The 21,218-nt window shown below is 42.4% G+C and overlaps 1 protein-coding gene and 1 pseudogene across 2 annotated transcripts in view; one reads left to right on the forward strand and one right to left on the reverse strand.

The window, feature by feature from the left end:
* Nucleotides 1-10,328, reverse strand: part of deptor (DEP domain containing MTOR-interacting protein) — a 30,830-nt gene extending 20,502 nt beyond the window's left edge. The window contains exons 1-4 of one of the 2 annotated variants that reach the window (XM_070966431.1): nt 9,937-10,328; nt 9,586-9,675; nt 6,307-6,485; nt 5,443-5,566 (exon numbers count right to left, since the gene is read on the reverse strand). In XM_070966431.1, coding sequence (XP_070822532.1) covers nt 5,443-5,566; nt 6,307-6,485; nt 9,586-9,675; nt 9,937-9,950 — 407 coding nt within the window. In that variant the 5' untranslated portion in view covers nt 9,951-10,328. Of the gene's footprint in view, nt 1-5,442; nt 5,567-6,306; nt 6,486-9,585; nt 9,679-9,936 lie in introns of both variants that reach the window. The other variant, XM_070966429.1, reaches the window with a different exon arrangement.
* Nucleotides 10,329-14,862: 4,534 nt separating this feature from the next.
* LOC139334162 (N-acetyllactosaminide beta-1,3-N-acetylglucosaminyltransferase 3 pseudogene) lies at nt 14,863-17,701 on the forward strand (annotated as a pseudogene).
* Nucleotides 17,702-21,218: the final 3,517 nt, after the last annotated feature.

The following is a 21,218-nucleotide window of genomic DNA, read 5'->3' on the forward strand; positions in this document are numbered from 1 at the left end:
CCAGGGTGACACTGTGTTCCTCAAGCTTCAACCTTGGCTTGACTAAAAGAACACAGTTTAAACATGTTGAAGAAAACGGTGCGCGGTGCACACCCAGCACCGTCCTTCACTCGTGGAGAGTCAACACGCTGCAGAAAACATCCCTTGTTCAGATGTCAAAATTTGATGGATGTGGAGCTTTAGTGGGACAAGTGCTATTGGCCCACATTAGCAGCCAGCATCATAACACAAATATTGAAAGAACTGGACATAATGTTCCATGAGACTTGTCTGTGTACACAATGCCATTTAATCCAAGTAAACATGTTAAGTCAACAGCTCAGAGGGACTGACTCAATGTACTGTACTCAGAGCAAATCACAGTGCACTTGGAACACTAGCATGAGTATTATGTAAGTGGTACAGTATATTATGCATGACTTGAGACTGTATATATGGTACGTAAATGGATCATGATAACTTGAAGTAGGACACGGTGAGCTACCATGACCTGCATATGCACTCAGTGTAGCTGTTCAGTCAGTGCACCTCACTCAGATGCAGTGGTGTCCACAGAGACGTGTTTGTAGAACCAAAAGGCTTTTCCCTGCTCTCAGATTTGGTCTTGCATAAAGGTGGGGGCACCGACGACTCTCGAGGGCCACACAGCAGCCCTTAAAACAAATATAGCTTTCAGGGTCATTTAAGGGACATGTGAGTGCACAGTACAGCAAGCAAGTCACAGTGTCACACAGCAGGCAAAGGTTTGGGAGAAAGAAGTTCCAGACTATCTGAATGAGCTGAATAACCTACAAGGCGATGAAAAGTTCAGAAATATATAAAAGTATATGCTTGGTCTCAGTAGAACACTTTAAAATGTAATGGAAACAGTACTATACCTAATTCAGAAACCATATTCAGAAAATAGAGACTACATTTATGCTGCTTCCTACGTGACCAACGTCTCAGAATGGTTATGTACACAGACATATTTTCCCCACTTCATGACCCCATTTCAGCTGCATCGTGGCCACTTCACAGCTAAATCATGTATTTCTGTTACATAAACAGTCAAGAATACAACCACAACCAGTTCTGAACCTTTAAAGACACAACTTCCTCATGTCAAATCTGTTTCACTTCTACAGCCCTTGATCTCAGTTTCAGGTTTCAGTGACTTTATGGGACAACAAATAAATGATAACATTACTTGCTGTCCTTGTCAGAACAGTGCGGTGCAGATTAGCATTACTTTAAGATAACTGAGCCGAGTTACAACACAGAACGCTCAAATGCTTTTATAGCAAAACTATACAGTAGTAAGCCTTTGTTAATAACCCTGTATGTCAGACGTCTTACTGTAATAACCACAGACATTCCTCCAGTCATCAGTCAGTCATGTGAAAATGACAGGATCTACTCTAAAGCAGAGAGAGCAGCTAATGCAATTGCCAGCGATTATCAGCTGTTACTCAGCCTTCGCCTTGCTATGACACGGACATTTAGATTATATTTGTGGAATGCTTGATAAACCCAATGAAAGGTTGTGCTGCTCTCTTTTGATTCAGCAGCATGTATATTTGCATATCTGACAGAAAAACAATAATCTTGTAAAGTGTATGAAAAACATGCACAACCACCAGCGTGGTCCTTTAAGGACAGTTTTGTCTGAGCAATGAGAGACAGTCTTTGTCGTTTTGAAATGAGGTGTTTTCTACCCTTAAAAGACAAATGGAAACATTTCACTCTAACGACTAAAGCACACACTGATGCACAAAGTGTTGACGCACAAACATAAGTAAAGACGTGCCCAAGATGAGAGTCAAGTACCTGCAGAGATTGTATCTGAATATTTGATGTCTGATGTAGAAAAACAGGCTTTTGACCACAGGGCTGGTGGAAAGGAAACAGCAAAGCTTGAACCTTCCTAATTGCTACTGTTGAGGTGCCCTTCAGCAATGCACATAACCCACAGCTGCATCAGTGAGGCCGACAGAAAACCATCTGCTGTTGGTGTGACTGTGAGAGCATGGAGAGGCCTCACCTCAGATTAATAAAGGGTAGATCAAACATTTTCATTCATTTATTCCAAACGCCTTATTTCATGTGGTAGCTCAATATAAACCTGGTTAACTCCTCTTTAATTAAGCAATTTCACTAGAATCTACAGCAGAGACACTAACATTAACAGTCTACGTGGTGAACAACGCTGTAAAACACTGTCCCCTCTGACTAACCCTGTCTCCAAGGAAATGCTGTCATAACAACTGTTTGAAATGCCTCTGTGTGTTTTGTTGACTGGAGTTGCTGATTGTATGCTGATTTGACGACTGACAGCATCGGAGATCAATGTGTGAAGAGGACTGTTTATTTTCCCCAATGGAAAAACTAGATGTGAAACAGGCTGCAGGGAAACGGTGCCTGAGGTTACAGGACAGCATGAGCAGGGAGTTTGTATGTTACGTATCCACTTTTCTGCTACTTTAAAGAAGTTCATTGACTATTGCAAACTCATTTTTAGAGATTGCATGTTAAGAATAACTTAACTAATAAAAAAAAACAGCCAAAGAACCCAAATCTAACACAATCACCAAAAAAAGATGGCGCATGCTGAGAAGGAATTTCCTTTCTTTAGGCCTGGGAGGTAATGTGACAAACTCTCTGTCTCCCAGGGATGATTGGGCAGTGCAGCTGTCCTGATAAGACTGGGCTGTCTCCATCTCCCAGGGGAGTCAACGCCGCAGCAGATAGGCTGTACTCTGGCCCAGACTCAACAGACTGACTGATCATCTCCCCTTAGAATGTATTACATGTGACCTGAGCGCACCAAACAACGTGACTGTGGTAGGAATAGTTTCTTATTTAGGATCCAACACCCAATAGAATCGAGAGTGAAGGATAGCCTTGCTGGGACATGTATTAAATCTCACAGGTCTTGTAAAGGTTAAATACTCCCTGTCAGAAAGTATCCTTTAGAGTTGGGTGGCATTACACAGACTCTCCTGTACTGCTCATCTCTGTTCTCCTTCATCGAGCTTCAATAAATGCTTCTGCGTAAGAGATCCAGGTCTCCTGAACCTTCTTCAGTCGGCCAGCTCTCGTGATTTCTTTCACAGAGGCACGACGTGTCCATCGCCGTACAAATGCTAATTTATTCCTAAACAAAAGCAGTGAACAAATAAAATATTTGACCTGATGATATCACCAAAGTTATAACAATTCATCCGGAGGGAGATATAAACGTCTGTACCAAATTTCATGACAAGCCACCTTACAATTGTTGAGATATTTCAGTGGTGGACCGACCTACATTGCCGCCCCTCAAACCACACTGCTAGCATGGCTAAAAACAGCTTTTGGGTTTGCACCAACACACATTCAGGCTGTAAAAGTCACCGCCTTCTGTGAATTTCAGGGATGAGTCAAGAAAATAAGCATTTATGTAACAAACAAAACTTCTTATGTTGAAAGGTGGAAAAACTAGAGGAGTAAAGTAGTATATGGTTATGATCTGCTGTAGGACTACACTGTTGCAGGCATCTAATGGCTGAATTCCTGTTCAAGACTAACAGCTTGCATTGGCATCTAGCTTAATGTTCATGGTTATTGTTCCTGGTGTATCCTGAAACCCAGAGACATATCTCATTCATTTCAGAAGTAAAGAAATTTCAAAGAGCCAAAGCAACTGTGGTGTACAATAATGTAAACAAGCAGTAGGAACAATGATCCGTCCTGGATGGGACATATTTGCATTATTATGTCCTCAGGCACAAAGGACACAGAGATGGTTTGGTTTTTTATGTTGCAGGACTGTTTCTTGTGCTGTAAGTGTAATCGTGAAGCAACGCTGGTTTGCAAGCAAGCAACTACCAGAGCAAGCTTCAGGGGAGTGCGCGCGCGCGTGTGTGTGTGTGTGTGTGTGTGTGTGTGTGTGTGTGTGTGTGTGTGTGTGTGTGTGTGTGTGTGTGTCTACACCATGGTGATTACATAAACACATGGCTTTGAGAGCTGAGACGACAGATGTCTCCCCTTGGACTATTTCTTCCTCTTATGCAACTGCAGTGTGTGTGTTTGTGTGTGTGTTTGAGTGTGTGTTGTCTCAGAAACAGACATGAAAAATAGGTCTCTGTTTATTACGGTGTCACACTGTGTGTGTGTCAAAAGGCCCATGAAAATACAGTTTACTCATGTGACAAAGAGGTGTCAGGATGTGTGAGATGGGGAATGGGAGTCAAGCTGTGTGTGCGTTTTGTACACAAAAAAAGGCACCCAGTGTGTATGTGTGTGTCTGCACTTATTTGGTAAACGCAGAGGCAGTGTGTGCATAAATCCAAAACTGTAGAGATGCTACTGATAGACAACTAAAGAGAGAAGTGGACACACACAGAGGAGGCCTTTGGGGTTGCTATAGAAATAATTAGCCTCATCACTGCAGGACCAACAGCATCATGGGTACAAAGCTGATGGCAAACAAAAACAGTCCCATTAGTGGTGTCCTCCAAATCCAGCCCATTGCTGGACACACGCCATGAGTTACCAGCAAAACAAACTTTCGGAAAATTATCTCAAATGCACTCGATCAGTATGCCATTGAGAATGCCAGTGACTCTCACAAAGAGGAGGGCAGGAAATGCACGCATGGCATGAGTTATTGTTTGCCAAGAGGCCATGAACTTCCTAAAGTTAAAACAGCATCAGATAGTTCAGCGTTCCGCATATCAACAAGCTTCACCAGCGACATCTTTGAGGAGGTAAACAGCATCACAGTAAACACAGATGGAGGAGTAACGCCACAAAGGGACGGATGTGCAGGACTGCGGTGCACGATCCCACAACACGCTTTATGAGACATAGCTCACTGACCAACAAACAGTTGGTTGTTTCCTGTATTTGTGCTATGCTAAGCTAAGCAGCTGCTAGCTATAACTTCATATTTATCAAATCAAATCAAACTTTATTTACATGGCACTTTTCATACTTAAAAGCAACACAAAGTGCCTAACAGAGGCTAAAAACAGCAAAACCCCAGCCCTCCCGCCCCCATAAATACATAGAGACATATAGAGACTCACACACACACACACACACACACACACACACACACACACACACACACACACACACACACACACACACACACACACACACACACACCCGTGCACACACCCATATGGACAAGGCAAGGATTTTCGCAGTCTGTCTGTATTTATCATACAGACACAAGAGTGATACCAAGCTTCTCATCTAACTCTTGGCAAAAAATGTACGATGAGCTACTCTTTAAAGTTACTCTCTGTAAGGGGAAATCAATCAAATACACCAAGAGATAAAATTCTGGCGAGTTTCTGTTTCTGTTACACAACCGCATGGTCAGCCATTACAATCCCTCTGACATCTGCACTTTGAAGAACGTGACTGAGTGGCTTTGGTTGTGTCACATGGTGTGTTTGTGTCTGTTCATACTTCTCATAGATCCTCTGGCCCCTCATGAAGACTTTGGCCTCGCTGTCCAACGGGAACGTGCCATCGTCTTTCCGGAAACGGTAAAACAGCTTCATGTCTTTGAACTCCCGGTGCTCATCGCACACTGAAAACACACACATGCATGGAAGTTTTAGTTTTAAGAGCTCATCGCCTGCAGGATTTGCAAACACCAAAGGCGTTTGATGACAAAAGTGCAAAAACAGGAAGAGGTTGTTAACAGACTGACGAGAACCAGAGCTTTTAACGCAGACAAACGCAACATACTCTCCTATTTACTATCATAACCAACATGCACGGACTTCAATTACAGGACACAAAACACATACAAATCTGTTACGTGTGCATAACTCATGCAACTCTGACTAATTGGTCATTTACTTTACAGCTAAATCCATTTAATTTCATCCAGCTGTCAGCTACTGCACAGAGGCCATTTCAAGTTGTGTTAGTGTAAGTAATGATGGTTGAAGACATGAGCAAGTGTCACATAATGGGATCATGGAAATTTTGATTGCATTTGTATAAGTACAGTCACTAAAATCTAAACAACATTTAATTATTAATCTACAGCTGGGATGAGTTTTTACTGAACTGGCTCCATCTAAACTAAGGAGAAAGAGGCAGGACGACCTTTTCCTGTCTCTGTTTTCAGTGTCTGATTAAATGTAAAACAGGTAGGTACGCTGGAGCCGAATTGACTGGGAGACAGGAAGGATGATCTATTCAGAGGCACCGATCTTTCCCAGAAAATGTCAAGAAAGAAAGAAAGAAGGACCCTTGCTGTTGTAGAAAATGGAAAAGACACACAAGAGTAACACACAAACACACGCAGCTCAGCCTCACCGTGGTGAATGATGCTCTGGTCTAAGAGCTTCTGCATGATCTTGATGGCCGTGTCTCGGTCTGAGGCCTCCTTGTGTTCGATCAGCCAATCAATGAGCTCCTTGGCCACAAAGCAGTTTGGGTAAGTTCGCAGGTGGTGCCGCCGATCCTTAATCACCTTCCCCTCGTGAAGCCGCAGCCTGGAGGGCAGCAAACAAGCCACAGAGGAGTAAATAAAGAAGAATTCTTTGGCATTATTCCTTTAAAATAAGATCAGGGCTAAAGTTTTGTTTTATCACCAAAGGAGTTAAAGACAGCGGTCCTGTCATTCCCTGTTCTACTTATCTGTGTAAGCTGCATATCATAAATTAGCCAATAAAGATAAAAAGGCTTCTAGTATGAGAAAATGTGAGTTCCCTAAAGAACAAACAGAACATTCATACAAATCTTTCTGACATTAGACAGAACACATCAATCCTCTTGGCTCGAGGCGAAAGCTCCGTCTGCAGGGATCTATAATGCGACTGTACCGTATGATGACACGACAACCTGCTCATGCTCTAGCAGTTGGCCTTTTCACGTCATCAAGGTGACCTCTTTCTGAACCTGAGTATTGTGAAACCGCCCACCACAGCCTCGGCCAAGCTCCCTGCAGCCTGCTCGTTCCACTCCATGCTGAGCCTGTCTGCAGCTGGCTAGCATCACCGCGGATTAGCACTGACAGCCCTGGTCCAAGCCTGCCCCAGTAAGTACCCTCACACTGTTCTGCCAGGACTTAAGATGGGCAAACAAGTTAGAGACTTCACTTCCAACCAGGCTGAGCATCATCCTCTCCTCTTTCTCCGTTCAGCTTCAGATGGTTTCAGCCTAATCTATCCATAAATCATCTTAAATGTAGCTGAAAGTAAAATCATCCATCTTGCTGGTTCTTAATAAGAGGCTCAGGAGTCAGACTGCTTGTTGTGGTGGGTGTTCCTACTCTGTTGGTTCCTCTCTGTAGCAGCATTTCTTAAAGTTGTGCTGGATCAAACAATGACAAGCGGGAGTGTTTCTGAGTGAGTCTCTGGCTCCCAGTATGACCATGACGATGGCGAGTCCCAGGCTGAAAACATTCGCCGAGCCTGAATCACAGTCTGCCATAGTGCAACAAACGGCCTATTCACAACTATGAACTGGTCACAGGACTCACTGCAGCAGCTGTGTGTGTCTGTGTGCATTGGTATCCGTCTGTCTGTCTGTTTTCAGCCCTGTGCCTGCAGCACATCTGCTCTAACATACGAGTGGTTGACATGATGGGACACAAACATGTGATAAGACGTTTAAGAACAGCCGGTGTACTGTTATCAGTACCAGGAAGCATGGTCCTCTTGTACCATGAGCTTGATTCCTGATAGAATGATCAAACAAAGGTGTGGATCTGGTACACTCCCTGTTTTTATTCCAGATGGGTTTCCTATCAGGTCTAATTTTACTTCCATGACTATGTACCACTGTTGACAAAAGTGTGACTCTCTCACTCCCTCTGAACCGTTAATTCAGACCAAAGGACAAGGCTCAAGAAGTAAATTATTGAGGAGGAACATCAATCATTAAACTGTACTGTGTGTGTTCATACTGCACAGTGTAACAGAACTAATAGCCTGCAGCTATGCCAGCAGCTACGTGAGACTGTACTTAGACACAGCAGAGCCACATGCTAACATGCTCACAGTGAAAACTCACCCGGCTGATACTAAGCAGGTATGTTCATCATGTTCACTTAGTTTCATGTTGGTTTCAGTATGTTAGCATGCTAACATGAGCCCTAAACACAAGTCACTACTGAGGCTGATGGGAATGTTACTGGTTTTGAAGTAAGTGATGATCCTGCTAGATGAAAGCTTCATGGTAATCCATCCAACAGTTATCCACATATTTCACTCAAAGCTAAAAATATCAACCACATGATGGCACTTGAGGAAAAGTCAGAGGGTCAGAGGACTCTTCCTCTGGGGACCATGAATGTCTGTACAAAACACCAGAGTCATGCATCCAAAACCTGTTGAGATATTTCAGTCTGGGCCAAAGTGCAGCGCTGACCCACAGATAGACACTGCCCTCCCTAAAACCACGCTGCTAGCAGGGCTTAAAAAGCTCTCAGGCTGACTGCTACGTCTGTTGAGTAGGCAGAAAGAGATTTAGAGACAGAGAGCAGCCGTGTATGTCACAACCTCAAGTCCACTCCCCCCCCCAGCGCGTCTCAGAGGCAGTGGACTCTGGGACAGCCACCGCGACCAACCCTTCGTTCACTGACACCAGCCACACCGCCAGCTGGCAGCCGCAGTATACAGCTGTGCCAGGGACACTGACACGCACACACACACACACCCTATAGAGTGACAAACAGGAAAACACACTGTCACTGGGCAGGAGAACACAGAAAAGTACGCCCAGACACAAACTATTCATTTCTCCAGGTGATGACTGTTTCTTTTTCTGCTCCTCCAGAACTGGGCGATGTTACAGTGTGTACTTCTTCACGGACAACAAAACTCAAACTCACTTTGTCCCGCCCAGCTGGAAACACAACTCAGTGGCATTTTTCCCTCGTACTTCTGTGGGGGGCTGAAATTCCAGGCATTGATGCCATGCTTTACCTACTGAGCCTCTATTCATTGCTGGAAGCGTGAGCCAGGGAACATCACCGGGGTTATGGGGCCTTTTTTTTATACGTACAGTGGGTCAAAGGGTACAGCATGTCAACAACACTGCCATGGTTAGTGGCTGATATCGGCCCGGCATGATCATGATGCAGGGTTAGCAAGTTGATTATTCCCTGCGAAGCTCAAAGGGCACTGTATTACTGGAGCAAAAATTACTCTTGTCCAGTCCTGAAAACAGTAAGGCGAAACAGGCTCCTGCAGCAGTGTGCACAGGGAGGGCTGTGCATGTGTGCACGCCTTTGTTTGGCGGTGCATGCTGCAGAAAGCTGAACGCGCCTCTACTGCCAGTTTGCAGTGAGGGAGAGAGCTACATGCATGATCATTAACCGGCTGTCATGTCTACAACACCCACTTTTCTCACTGGATGTGTCATGTCCTGTCATGTCCTCGTTTTTCCTGATCTGGGGCAATAAAAACACGCAAGATTGAGCATGAACTAAAGAAAGACTTTATTTAAATGACGGTTTACTAATCATCAGGTATATTCTTTCGTGGAGGCGAATAAGCTGGACAGTTTATTGAGAAAAATGGCACAACTTCCCTGAATTTGTGACCCGCAGCATATCCGGGGATTGCTGACTGGGGCACGCCGACCTACCTCAGCTGTTCCCCGGTGACGAGCACCTCGGCCAGCCGCTCCAGCTCTGCAGCCTTCTTCTGCATGGTGTTCCCAATCCCGTCCATCTCCCTGCCAACACAAGAGCCACAGACCAGAGGTGTTTCTGTTGTCGAACGGCCGCACACAAAGACATCACTCTGCACTGGGAAAATGCAGAGTCTTGCATTTTAATAAATGAGTAAAAATGATGTGTGCGCGCACCAGCAGCTTTCCAGCTGACAGATATACAGAAAGGGGAACGAATGCATTGAAAAACAAAGGCATGCAAGCGCCCATGCTGCGATGATTTCAGAGAATAAACAATGCACCGACACCTCGGTTTGTGCTTACCCTTCAGGCACCATAGAGAGCGAAAACAAAAGTTTATGAATTATTTCTTTGATGAATGAGGAGCAGAATTATTCCATCCCAGGAAACATATGCAACAATGCAGCCGGTCAGAAGTCACAGCCCAGCCTCAGTGTGGAAGCAGCTCCATCGGCAACGGTCCACTTTTCATTCCTCGAAACCTCCAGATATCTGCACACACGCGTTGATGCATGCATGCATGTCGCATTTCCTTTATATATCCGGTGCTGGTGTTGATGCAGCGTCTGTAGAAACAGGCGCTCCGCACGCTGCCGCGGTTTGTTTGTCACTGACACTGACACCACACGGCACGGACGCACGTTTTTCTCCACGGTGCAGCCAGTGCCCATCCACAAAGCCCCCGCATTGGGAGGACTCTGGTGACGTCACTGGGGGAGTTAACCGGCGGGGCGGGGTTAAAGAGGCATGGGAGTGCGCTCGATTCATTCACCGCCCGGTCCAGGGAAGAGTTAGAGGGGTGGGATGTTCTGGGGCTTTGGATGGAATTTTAGCCATCATCATAAAATAGTTTGTTAATTTTTCTACTTCAAATGCGTTTTATGATGTGAAGCACAAACCCAGCGTAATATGCATGTAATGTGATATAAAAACAACAACAACAACAACAACAACAACAACAACACTGAACTGATGAAATAAGTCTATATTACTAAAATAAAAAGTAAAATTTTCCTGAAATGATTATTTCTGATGTATCCTTACTTCTATTCTAATCATGGCTGTTTGCCTCATGTTCCACCAAGGTGGTTTTGTCTATTCAGCTCTGTCTCTTTCCCACTCTCCTCCCACCCATTTTGCTCAGTATAAGAGCACAGAGCACTCCTCTACACACTGATTTGGTGGTCAGGTCTGATTTATTTATTTATTTATTTATTTATTTATTTATTTATTTATTTATTTATTTATTTATTATTTTGGCAAAACTGCAGAAAATGTGGGCAGTGTCATTCTGATAAGCTTTAAATTTGCAGAGCAAAGCTGAATTTTCTGCATTTAATCACAATAATTAATTAATAATGTGACAGTCTGTCTGAATGTTATCTCTGTTCAAAAATGGTAATGCTATATACCCAATAATATACATGAGATAAGAAGGAAATGTAATGATCACCATAAAAAATGTCATTGTAGCAATACAATACACAGCACACAAAATGTGTGAAACATCCTGCAGCAAAATTAACTACAACAAAACAATGCTATCATCATATTGTGCAACAAAAGACTGATGTCTTTTCAATCACAGCTGCGCTGATGTCTTGATTCAAACAGACCTTTTACATTTGAATTTAACTCTCCATCTCCTCTATATTTCTGATTTAAAATGATTAATTATTTCTAAGATTATAAAATAAATCCCATGTCCAGGTCATCACAAAAATCAGTCTAACAGCTCTCTGGACCTCACCCTCTGTCTCTGAGATCAAATCCTGGTTCACCTCCAACTTCCTTCAACTCAACAGTAACAAGACCGAACTTGCTCTCATCGGCACTAAATCAACCCTATCCAAAACCGACAGTTTCTCCCTCAACATTGTCAGCTCCACAGTGTCCCCCTCCCCTCGGGTTAAGAGTCTGGGTGTCATCCTCAACAACTCACTATCTCTCCACTCTCACATCAATAGCATTACCCGGTCTGCCTATTTCCATCTATGTAACATCAATCGTCTCCGCCCCTCTCTCACCCCTCACACCACTGCCATCCTGGTTTACAGCCTTGTCACCTCTCGCCTTGACTGTAATTCACTCCTTTTCGGTGTCCCTTACAAGTCCCTCCATAAACTTCAACTGGTTCAAAACTCTGCAGCCCACATTATTACCAGAACTCCCTCCTCGCACCATATTACCCCCATCCTCCAGTAGCTTCACTGGTTCCCGGTCAAATTTCGAATCACTTTCAAAATCCTGCTGTTTACATTTAAGGTCATCCACAACCTTGCCGAGCAGAGCTTTCAGTCGCTCTGCTCCCCAGCTTTGGAATTCACTGCCACCTGACATCAGAATCACCGATTCTCTCCCCAACTTCAAATCCAGACTCAAAACTCATCTGTTCCAGACTGCCTTCTCTCTTTAATTTCAGTTCTCCTTTTAGCCTGTTTTTAACTTGATGTGTTTTTAATTACTGTGCTCTTATTTATTCTGTGTATTTCGCTTGTGTTTTTACCCACTCTGTAAAGTGTCCTTGAATGTTATGAATTTGATTTCTAAATAAAATGTATTATTATTATTATTATGGACTATCCAAAAAAAGATCATATCATAACAAAGATCATTATTAAAATGTCCTGAAAGCACGTGGGCAGAGTGTAAGTGCAAATAATAAAGAATATAGACATTCCTCCATCCATGGAGGCTGTGTACATATGTTGCTCAGTTTATCAAAGGTGTAACTAATGGCATGTCCAAAGCAAGGAAATGGAAAAAGAAGCCTGATTATTTTACAGTATGTAGACTAATCCATTTACTCATGAATCACAAAAGAGCTTTTGATGAAAAAAGAAGCAGATTTTAATCATTGAGACAAATTTGAATTTGTGTCACACGTATTATGTAGAGTTTAATTCTTAATAAAGTAACTGGTAATAAATTAGCCACCAAGTCACAACATGTGAAACATGCGAGCTTCTGTATCTGACTCTGAAGTGAACATAAAACCAATGCATCCACCCAGGACAGATGAAGTCATCTGGCTGTTCACTGGCTACATCAGTAAGCGCGTATGTCTGTCTGTATTCTGTTATATTATAATGTTTAATAGTTTACAATCTAAAACCCACACTGGAGAGCTTTGAAAAAAAGAAAGCCTTCAAACCTGTTATAGATACTGTGGTTGACTAAATTCCCTCACACACACTCCCTACAGTAATCCAGATGTGGACATGCTGGATCTATAAGTCTGATTTCATGTGCTGCATTCAAACCTCCCGCTGAGGACTCACATCTTCTCTAAGATAGTGACAGCTTTGCTTTTTGTTTGTCTCTTTTTCAAATGAGGTTTTTATTATTCACTGATTTAATCAATACACCAGAGAGCTCAGTATATAATTATTGACAAAGATATTAACAAGAAAGGTCTCACGATCCCTTTACAGCCACAAGTTTACAGGCGGACTATTGTCAGACACATCTCGTCATTTGCTTCACTAGCTGACTTGAGGGTGTTTTGTTTGAATGATAATATTTATTATTTTTTTATTCCCCAGTCCTCTTCTGGCTACTGCTGCTGCACATTCTCATTTCCAAACACACACAGAGACATACGCACACAAAAGAAATGCATTCCAGCATTCAACCGCTGTTGAAAACTACAACACAGAAAAAGTAAGGGCATGTTGGAAAAAACGCAGCAGAAGTGGCCTCTTATATGCCCCTGTGGTAGATAAAACACGATAAAGTGCCCTTGACGGTGGCCCAGTGTGCAAGAAAACGTGATGAAGTGCTCTCTGGATGTTTCCCATGAAGAAACTGTGATGCATTTCTATAGGTTGCCCTACATGCTTGATAATTATGTACCTCTAGCAGGTTAAATACTGTGTCTATATTACAGAGCTGTAATAGTTACACTTTATATCAGCAACTTTAATCACTATGTTTTGTTAGTTTCATCATAAATGCATCACAACTTTCAACATGTTGGTGTCCCACTGCATGCAGCCTGCGTCCTCCACTGACTCTGACCGTTTTTTGTAAGAACAGAAGACAGATTGAGTGAATGAGTAAGTTCATGGTTTGTCATTGTGTGGCTGGTAAAAAGAGGCAGTGTACCAGCAGAAAGGAGCACTGAGCCATGCTGCTGCGTACTGGACTTGCTGAGCTGGTTGTAAAGGCTACCGTCGTCTAAATTTCCACAACTCAAATAAAATCTGTGCTAAACTTTACCTCAGTGAACAATGTATTTGCTCACACCTCAAATTTAATTTAAAATATGTAACTTAGTGCAAGGACTGACTGGAAATGGGGGGAAAATGGCCCTGGGCTTTTTGACCAGCCCACACAAAAAAAACACCACCTCCCACATCACACTTTATGTAAACAAGATTGCAAAACAATATCTCTAATAATAACTTAAGTAAATTAGGTTTAAAATAGAACAAGGTGAACTGGTTCACTGGCACTGGCGTCCTGGCTCTGACTAAACTCTGTCCACTGCAGATGCACCATCCACAGTGAGTAATTAGTGAACTAGCATAATATTATACCATTACATATAAAGTATAATATAAGAGTATAATGTTAGTATAACATTCATATATTAATTCTGTTGTGTTAGTATGTTCATATAATTCCATATGATGGTAAAGTAATATCAATACAGCAGTTTAAGAAATACACAACTAACATTTATTATTTTGGTATTTGAGTTCCTTCATTAAGTTCTTGTGCAAGGAAATTCGTCTATATTGCTGATTAATCTCTAATTTATTAAGGCTAACTAGACAAATCATCAAAAATCACTACCATTCACGCATTATATTTAGCTTATTAGCTCAACATTTCCAAAGTTTGCTGTGGCTCGGTAACATTTTCCATTCTGGCTGTGATTGGTTGGTTCACGATAAGCGACACCGCTCTAAACTAAAACCTGGCTCCATGCCTGAGTTGAACATGTTTCAGCATAAGGCAGCTGATAAAGCTGAATAGCAAGCCAGAAACAAACCTTGTTTTTCTCCTCCATATTTTTCTTGTTTCAACTGGAAAATCTTGACAAACAGATGGTATCTGCCTCTGCCTTCAGGCTCACTGGGCTCACATGATTGACGGGTTACGGCACAAAATCAATTATTTGTGTACTGAAAACATTTTGCATTAGGCTCATGGGATTCCTCATGGTACTCTCCTCCATCAGCTTTTCAGCACCACTTTTATATTATGTCGTATCTTGCGCCAATGCACCCTTTATCCAGCCGTCATTACCTAGCAGCGATTGAAGGGGCGGGGCTCAGGTGAGTCAGAATTGACATGATCGCATGTAACTGGCTGGGAGAGAGAGACTGACAGCCACACAGCACTTGGTTTATGTTCTTGTTTTTAGAGGCATCCTGTAAATCAGACTAACTGAAGACGGATTTCGGAGCACTGAGCGGCCAGAATGTTCAGGTAGGCTAACTACTGCAGAAAAAAGGCTGCTGGAGCTGTGTGCTGCATGATCCTCTTCAATTCAATTATTTCTACTTTAAATAGTTCAGCTTTTATTTTTATACACTTGTGAAGAAAATGCACTAAGATATTTTATAATGCTATAGTGAAGAGATCTTGCAATGTTTAAATACTGTCGCAAAATAACAGTAAAGATCGGCATCAAAGCCATCTTGAAAAAAAGACTACATTTATTGTGTCTGGTTCATGATGCCTTTGCAAAAAAAGGCCCTCTTTTCACAGTTGTGTTCAGCTTCTTCGAGTGCTGATTAGCCAGTATCTTTCCTCGAAATGAATGCAAGAGAGAGTTATGGTCTTTGAGACCGAGGGCCTGATAAACACTTTAATAGATTGTTTTAATAATGAAGTTTATTTAATTTGTGTCAGTCCTCTCGACTGTAGTGCTACTGTAGATTCACCTCCCTTCATAAGGCAGAGACAGGCATTAAGAATGCTTTGCAGCCTGAACCCCCTGCTGAATGCTGCAAAACAGGAAATATAGGTGTTGACTTTGCAGTTAAATTAAAAGTTTAAACCTTCATGCATGCAAGGAGGAACCAAGACCATTACAGCAAGTCTTTCATTATGTTTTAACATAGCTGATGGCTTAAAGAGTCCTTAGAGTCCTGAGATATGCCAGAGTATCATTTTTCCCATGAGGAAAATAGCAGGTAATGCTGTGATTTCTTGCTTGGCTTCATTTAAGATGGTTTCAGTGCTTACTGTTAAAGGAAGTTGTCCAGGTTATTTGCAACTGATAACTGATGCCCTGATGGCAGAGCTGGATTAAAGAGGCATGGATCACCGTTAAGTTGATCAAGTTTTTTACACTTCATCTTAAAGGAAACATGGATATTGATTCCAAACTTTGTGGCCATTCACCCACTGCTTGTCCAGGTGTTGAACTTGAATTTAATTTTTCCCCATTTGTTCTTTAATTTTGACTTGAATCTTTTCCGTAAAGCAATAACTGATACCATTCAATCACCAGTGTGACAGTGACACTAGCTGACAGCCAGACAGCAACATGACATATGTGTTATTTTCCTCTCCATAATGACTGTAGAGTGTTCCCTTCAGAGTTCAACACCACTGTAGAAAAAAATGTCTGATGAAGACACCAGCCCTTTTTTAAGCTGAATTGCATTCCAGCGTTCAACCAAAGTCAATGCAAAGTTAGAATCAGCCAATTCAATCAATCATTTTTCAGCCTTACAGTGTGCAGTTTCTATCGTTACCCTTTTAACATGGGATCTGTATCCAATTCAAATTCAATTCAGTTCAATTCAAGGTATTTGTTTAGCACCAAATCACAGCTAAAATAGTCTCATGACAGTTTCCACCTAGAGCAGATCTAGATCACGCTTTAATGTATGGTCTAGACCAAACCTTAACCCTTTTGCAGTGGTAGATCACAAAATGTGGTGAGTTGATGAGAAAACTTTTTTTCTGTTGCTGCAGAGTTTTAAAGAGGACAAACATCAGAGCAAGCACCTTCTTGCAGGTGGGAGCTCTTCTCATCATCATCATTTATCTCTGGAAAGAATGTATTGACCACAAAACTACCCCCCTTGAAGTAACTGTGAGAAATGATGGCAATGAAACGAAGCCCCCCACCAAAAGCACCTCATATGTTCACTTCTGGTCAAGATGTGAGCAAAACATGTCTGCTGCCAGCATCACAAACTTCAGCTCACTTCCTGATAGCCTGCAAGACTTCCTGTACTATAGACACTGTCGACATTTTCCCATGCTACTGGACCTTCCTGACAAATGTGGAGGAGCTGATGGATCCGCAGAGGTCTTCCTTCTGCTGGTCATTAAAAGCTCACCTGTGAACTATGAACGCCGAGAGGTGCTGCGCAAAACCTGGGCTAAAGAGAGGTTACAAAATGGTGTGTGGATCCGAAGGATCTTCACAGCAGGAACAATGGGTACTGGTTTCGAGAAAGAGAACACGAACAGAGTCCTCAAGCTGGAACACCGTGAGTACAATGACATCCTCCAATGGGACTTCAGTGACTCATTCTACAACCTCACTTTGAAGCAGATTCTCTTCCTAGAATGGATGGAAAGAAGCTGCCCAAACGCTCGCTTCTTGTTAAATGGTGATGATGATGTCTTTGCCAACACGGACAACATAGTTATGTATCTCCAAAGCCTTGAGGACAATAATGGAAACAAGCATCTTTTTACCGGCTATCTGATCCAGAATGTGGGGCCCATTAGGTTTTCAGGGAGCAAGTATTTTATTCCAGTTCAGGTGCAAGAGTCAGACTCATACCCTCCCTACTGTGGTGGTGGGGGCATCCTCTTGTCCGGCTACACAGCTTTGGTCATATACAATATGTCCCAGTCCATCCCCATTCTTCCCATTGATGATGTTTACATGGGAATGTGCCTGGCCAAAGCAGGACTTAGTCCCGATTCCCATAGTGGTGTGATGACAGCAGGCCTGTACATCCCCTCCAGTGACATAGATGAATATGACCCTTGCTATTATAGAGAAATTCTACTTGTGCACAGATTCCTTTCAGCTCACATGTATCTTATGTGGCACAGACTACATGACCCTAATCTGAAATGCTGAAATGCACTGTGTTAAGTTCAGCCTAATGCAGTTCAATCCAACAACAAGAGCTCAGTCATAAATTCTGCATTTACAAACCAGAGAGTCCCTCTCTGGTTGACACTGCCGGACAGATGTTAAATCATCTCCATGTTTATTGTGGAGGTCGTAGCTTGTGATTCAGGATTCAGGATTCAGGATTTCTTTATTGATCCCTGAGGGGAAATTGTTTTTGTAGCAGTATATATATAGTATTTGTATGCTTAGGATTTTCTATGAGTCTGTGGTGGCAAGTACTATTCTCTACGCTGTTGCGTGCTGGCTGAGGATGCCAGATACCAACAGACTCAACAAACTGATCCGTAAGGCCAGTGACGTTGTGGGGATGGAGTGTGACTCTCTGGCGGTCAGAGAGGTGTCATATATATATATATATATATATATATATATAACCAAAATATTGATACTAAGAATATATATACAACAAATATGCAACACAATAAAATATACAACAATAAAACAAATATATATACTGAACACTGGGCATGCAGAAATGAAATTAGATGTGCAAAATTGAAATTGGATGAATATATATATCAGAAATACCATATATACTGAACATTGGATGTGCAAAAATGAAACTGGATGTGCAAAATTGAAATTGGAAAATATATATCAGAACAGGCATAGAAAAGTCCAAGGGCCATTCAGTGGGAGGAGTTGTACAGGCTGATGGCCACAGGCAGGAATGATTTCCTGTAGCGTTCAGTCCTGAGTTAAGGTGGGATGAGTCTCTCACTGAACATACTCCTGTGCCTGGCCAGCACATCATGAAGTGGGTGTGAGACGTTGTCCAAGATAGTCCATAGCTTATTCAGCATCCTCCTCTCTGACACCTCTCTGACCGCCAGAGAGTCACACTCCATCCCCACAACGTCACTGGCCTTACGGATCAGTTTGTTGAGTCTGTTGGTATCTGGCATCCTCAGCCAGCACGCAACAGCGTAGAGAATAGTACTTGCCACCACAGACTCATAGAAAATCCTAAGCATAGTCCGGCAGATGTTGAAGGACCTCAGTCGCCTCAGAAAATAGAGACGACTCTGGCCCTTCCTGTGGAGAGCATCAGTGTTCTTTGCCCAGTACAGTTAATTGTCAATATGTACCCCCAGGTACTTGTAATTCCCCAGAGGTCACCGGTGCCTTGGTTCTCTTCAGGTCCACTACCAGTTCCTTGGTCTTTGCAACATTTAGTTGCAGATGGTTCTGCTCACACCATGTGACAAAGTTGTCCACAGCAGCCCTGTACTCATCCTCATCACCCCTGCTGATACATCCAACTATCGCAGAGTCATCAGAAAACTTCTGAAGGTGGCAGCTCTCTGTGCAATAGTTGAAGTCTGTGGTGTAAAGGGTGAAGATGAAGGGAGAGAGAACAGTTCCCTGCGGGGCCCCAGTGTTGCTGACCACTCTGTCTGACACACAGTGTTGCAGGTGCATATACTGTGGTCCGCCAGTCAGGTAGTCCACAATCCAGGAAACTAGGGGGGTGTCCGCCTGCATTGCTGTCAGTTTGTCACCCAGTAGAGCGGGACAAATGGTGTTGAATGCACTGGAGAAGTAAAAAAACATAACCCTCTCAGTATTCGCCGGCTTGTCCAGGTGGGTGTAGACACGGTTGATGGCGTCCTCAACACCAAGTCAGGGCTGATAGGCGAACTGGAGGGGGTCCAAGAGTGGCTTGACCATTAACCGGAGCTGCTCCAGGACGAGTCTCTCCAGGGTCTTCATAATGTGGGAGGTCAGTGCCACAGGTCTGTCCTTTTAGGCCCTGGACTGTGATGTCTTTGGTACAGGAATGAGGCACGATGTCTTCCACAGCATGGGGACCCTCTGGAGACTTAGGGTCATATTGAAGACATGGTGAAGAACTCCACACAGCTGGGGGGCACAGGCTTTGAGCACCCTGGGGCTGACACCATCGGGGCCTGGAGCCTTGTTAGAGTGGAGTGGAGTGATGTACTGGACCGCATTATGTTGGAAGGTTTATGCAGAATTCTGCCACCCTCATGTGTGCAAATTGCATGAACAAAATATTAGAAACAGTGGTAATGCTTCAGAGTACAGTAGTACCACATTTTCTATTCTTACTTATAATTACATGGTACAGTAATATTGTTGATGGGTAACGTGACAGGAAAATGTGGGTAATAATGTTGATATGACAATTAAATTTGTTATGGCATCATGTGTTTTAGATTTATGATATGCTTTTACTTGGGAAGAAAGTGTACTTTTATAGATATGGCTATAAAATATAGTATGTTTTGAAAATTAGAAAATAATGGGGAACAATAATGTAGTCTTGAGTCAAAGTTAAGATCCATCTGTCAATAAAAGCTGATGTCAGAGAACCTACACCAACTTTTGTCTTGTTCAGTATAAATAATTAAGGAGATGAGCACGTATAAATCCACTCAAAAACAAACTTTATTGTGGTTTATTGAACAACACACTGTACCATACAAAAATAGTGTGAGAAGCTATTCATCACTCACAAACTCACAATTTTGAACAACTTTTTTTAAAGCCTGCATGAGTGCTGCTAGCTGAGGTCATTACTTTTAGTAGCCATGCACTGACATAAGATAGGATACGATAGACTTTATTTATCCCAAAATGGGGGAAATTCACATCTTACAGCAGCAACAAGACAGAGTGCAAGAAGTCAGATGACAAGGAGACAAAAAAATATTGCACGACAACAGGCCAAAGCACTGAAAATGTGGACGAATTACTTTATTGTCAGGTAATTCTCGAGTGTGTTGGCTGTAAAGTTGTTCCCTTTCCTCCAATTTTACACCGTAATAACAGTATAGTTACAGTGAGTGGCTGTGAAACAAAAGCCGTATCTTGCTCACTCCTTTGATTCTGTTGATGAGATGTAGCTACAGGGTGTATGGGCTGTAAAATAAAGCAGTCTCTTGTTCACGCCTTTTTCAAGATAATTACACAGTAAATATTGGGTAAGCACACTTCAATATGTAGTATTTTTGTATTGCGGTATAATTACAATTACAATTACAATGTGTCATTTGGCAGACACTCTTATCCAAAGCAACGTATGAGATTTTCACACTACACACAATTACACACTACAACTACATTTTAGTGATAATACATATCATTTATCATATTATGTAACATTTTTTGTTACTAAAACTCCCAGCTGCAAATGCAATTCACTGCATTTTACTACACTGTACCTCCCTTGTAAAGACGGTCTGAATGGACATAACAGCATGAGCAGACACGTGAGCTAATGCAGTTGTTGACCGCGACATCTGCTGGCTAATGTAGGTACTAAGGACAACGAGGTCGTTAGGTACCTATAAATATTATATATCTATTAAATTGTTTTAGATCATTAGCTTTGAAGATACCGTGGTATCTGAATAGTATCTAATACGTAAAATATTTTGATGGTAACAATGATGGTCACAATACAAGAAACCTGTTGTAAGGCAAGTAACTATAC

Source organism: Chaetodon trifascialis, chromosome 7 (assembly GCF_039877785.1).
Source record: "Chaetodon trifascialis isolate fChaTrf1 chromosome 7, fChaTrf1.hap1, whole genome shotgun sequence".
Lineage (NCBI taxonomy): Eukaryota > Metazoa > Chordata > Actinopteri > Chaetodontiformes > Chaetodontidae > Chaetodon > Chaetodon trifascialis.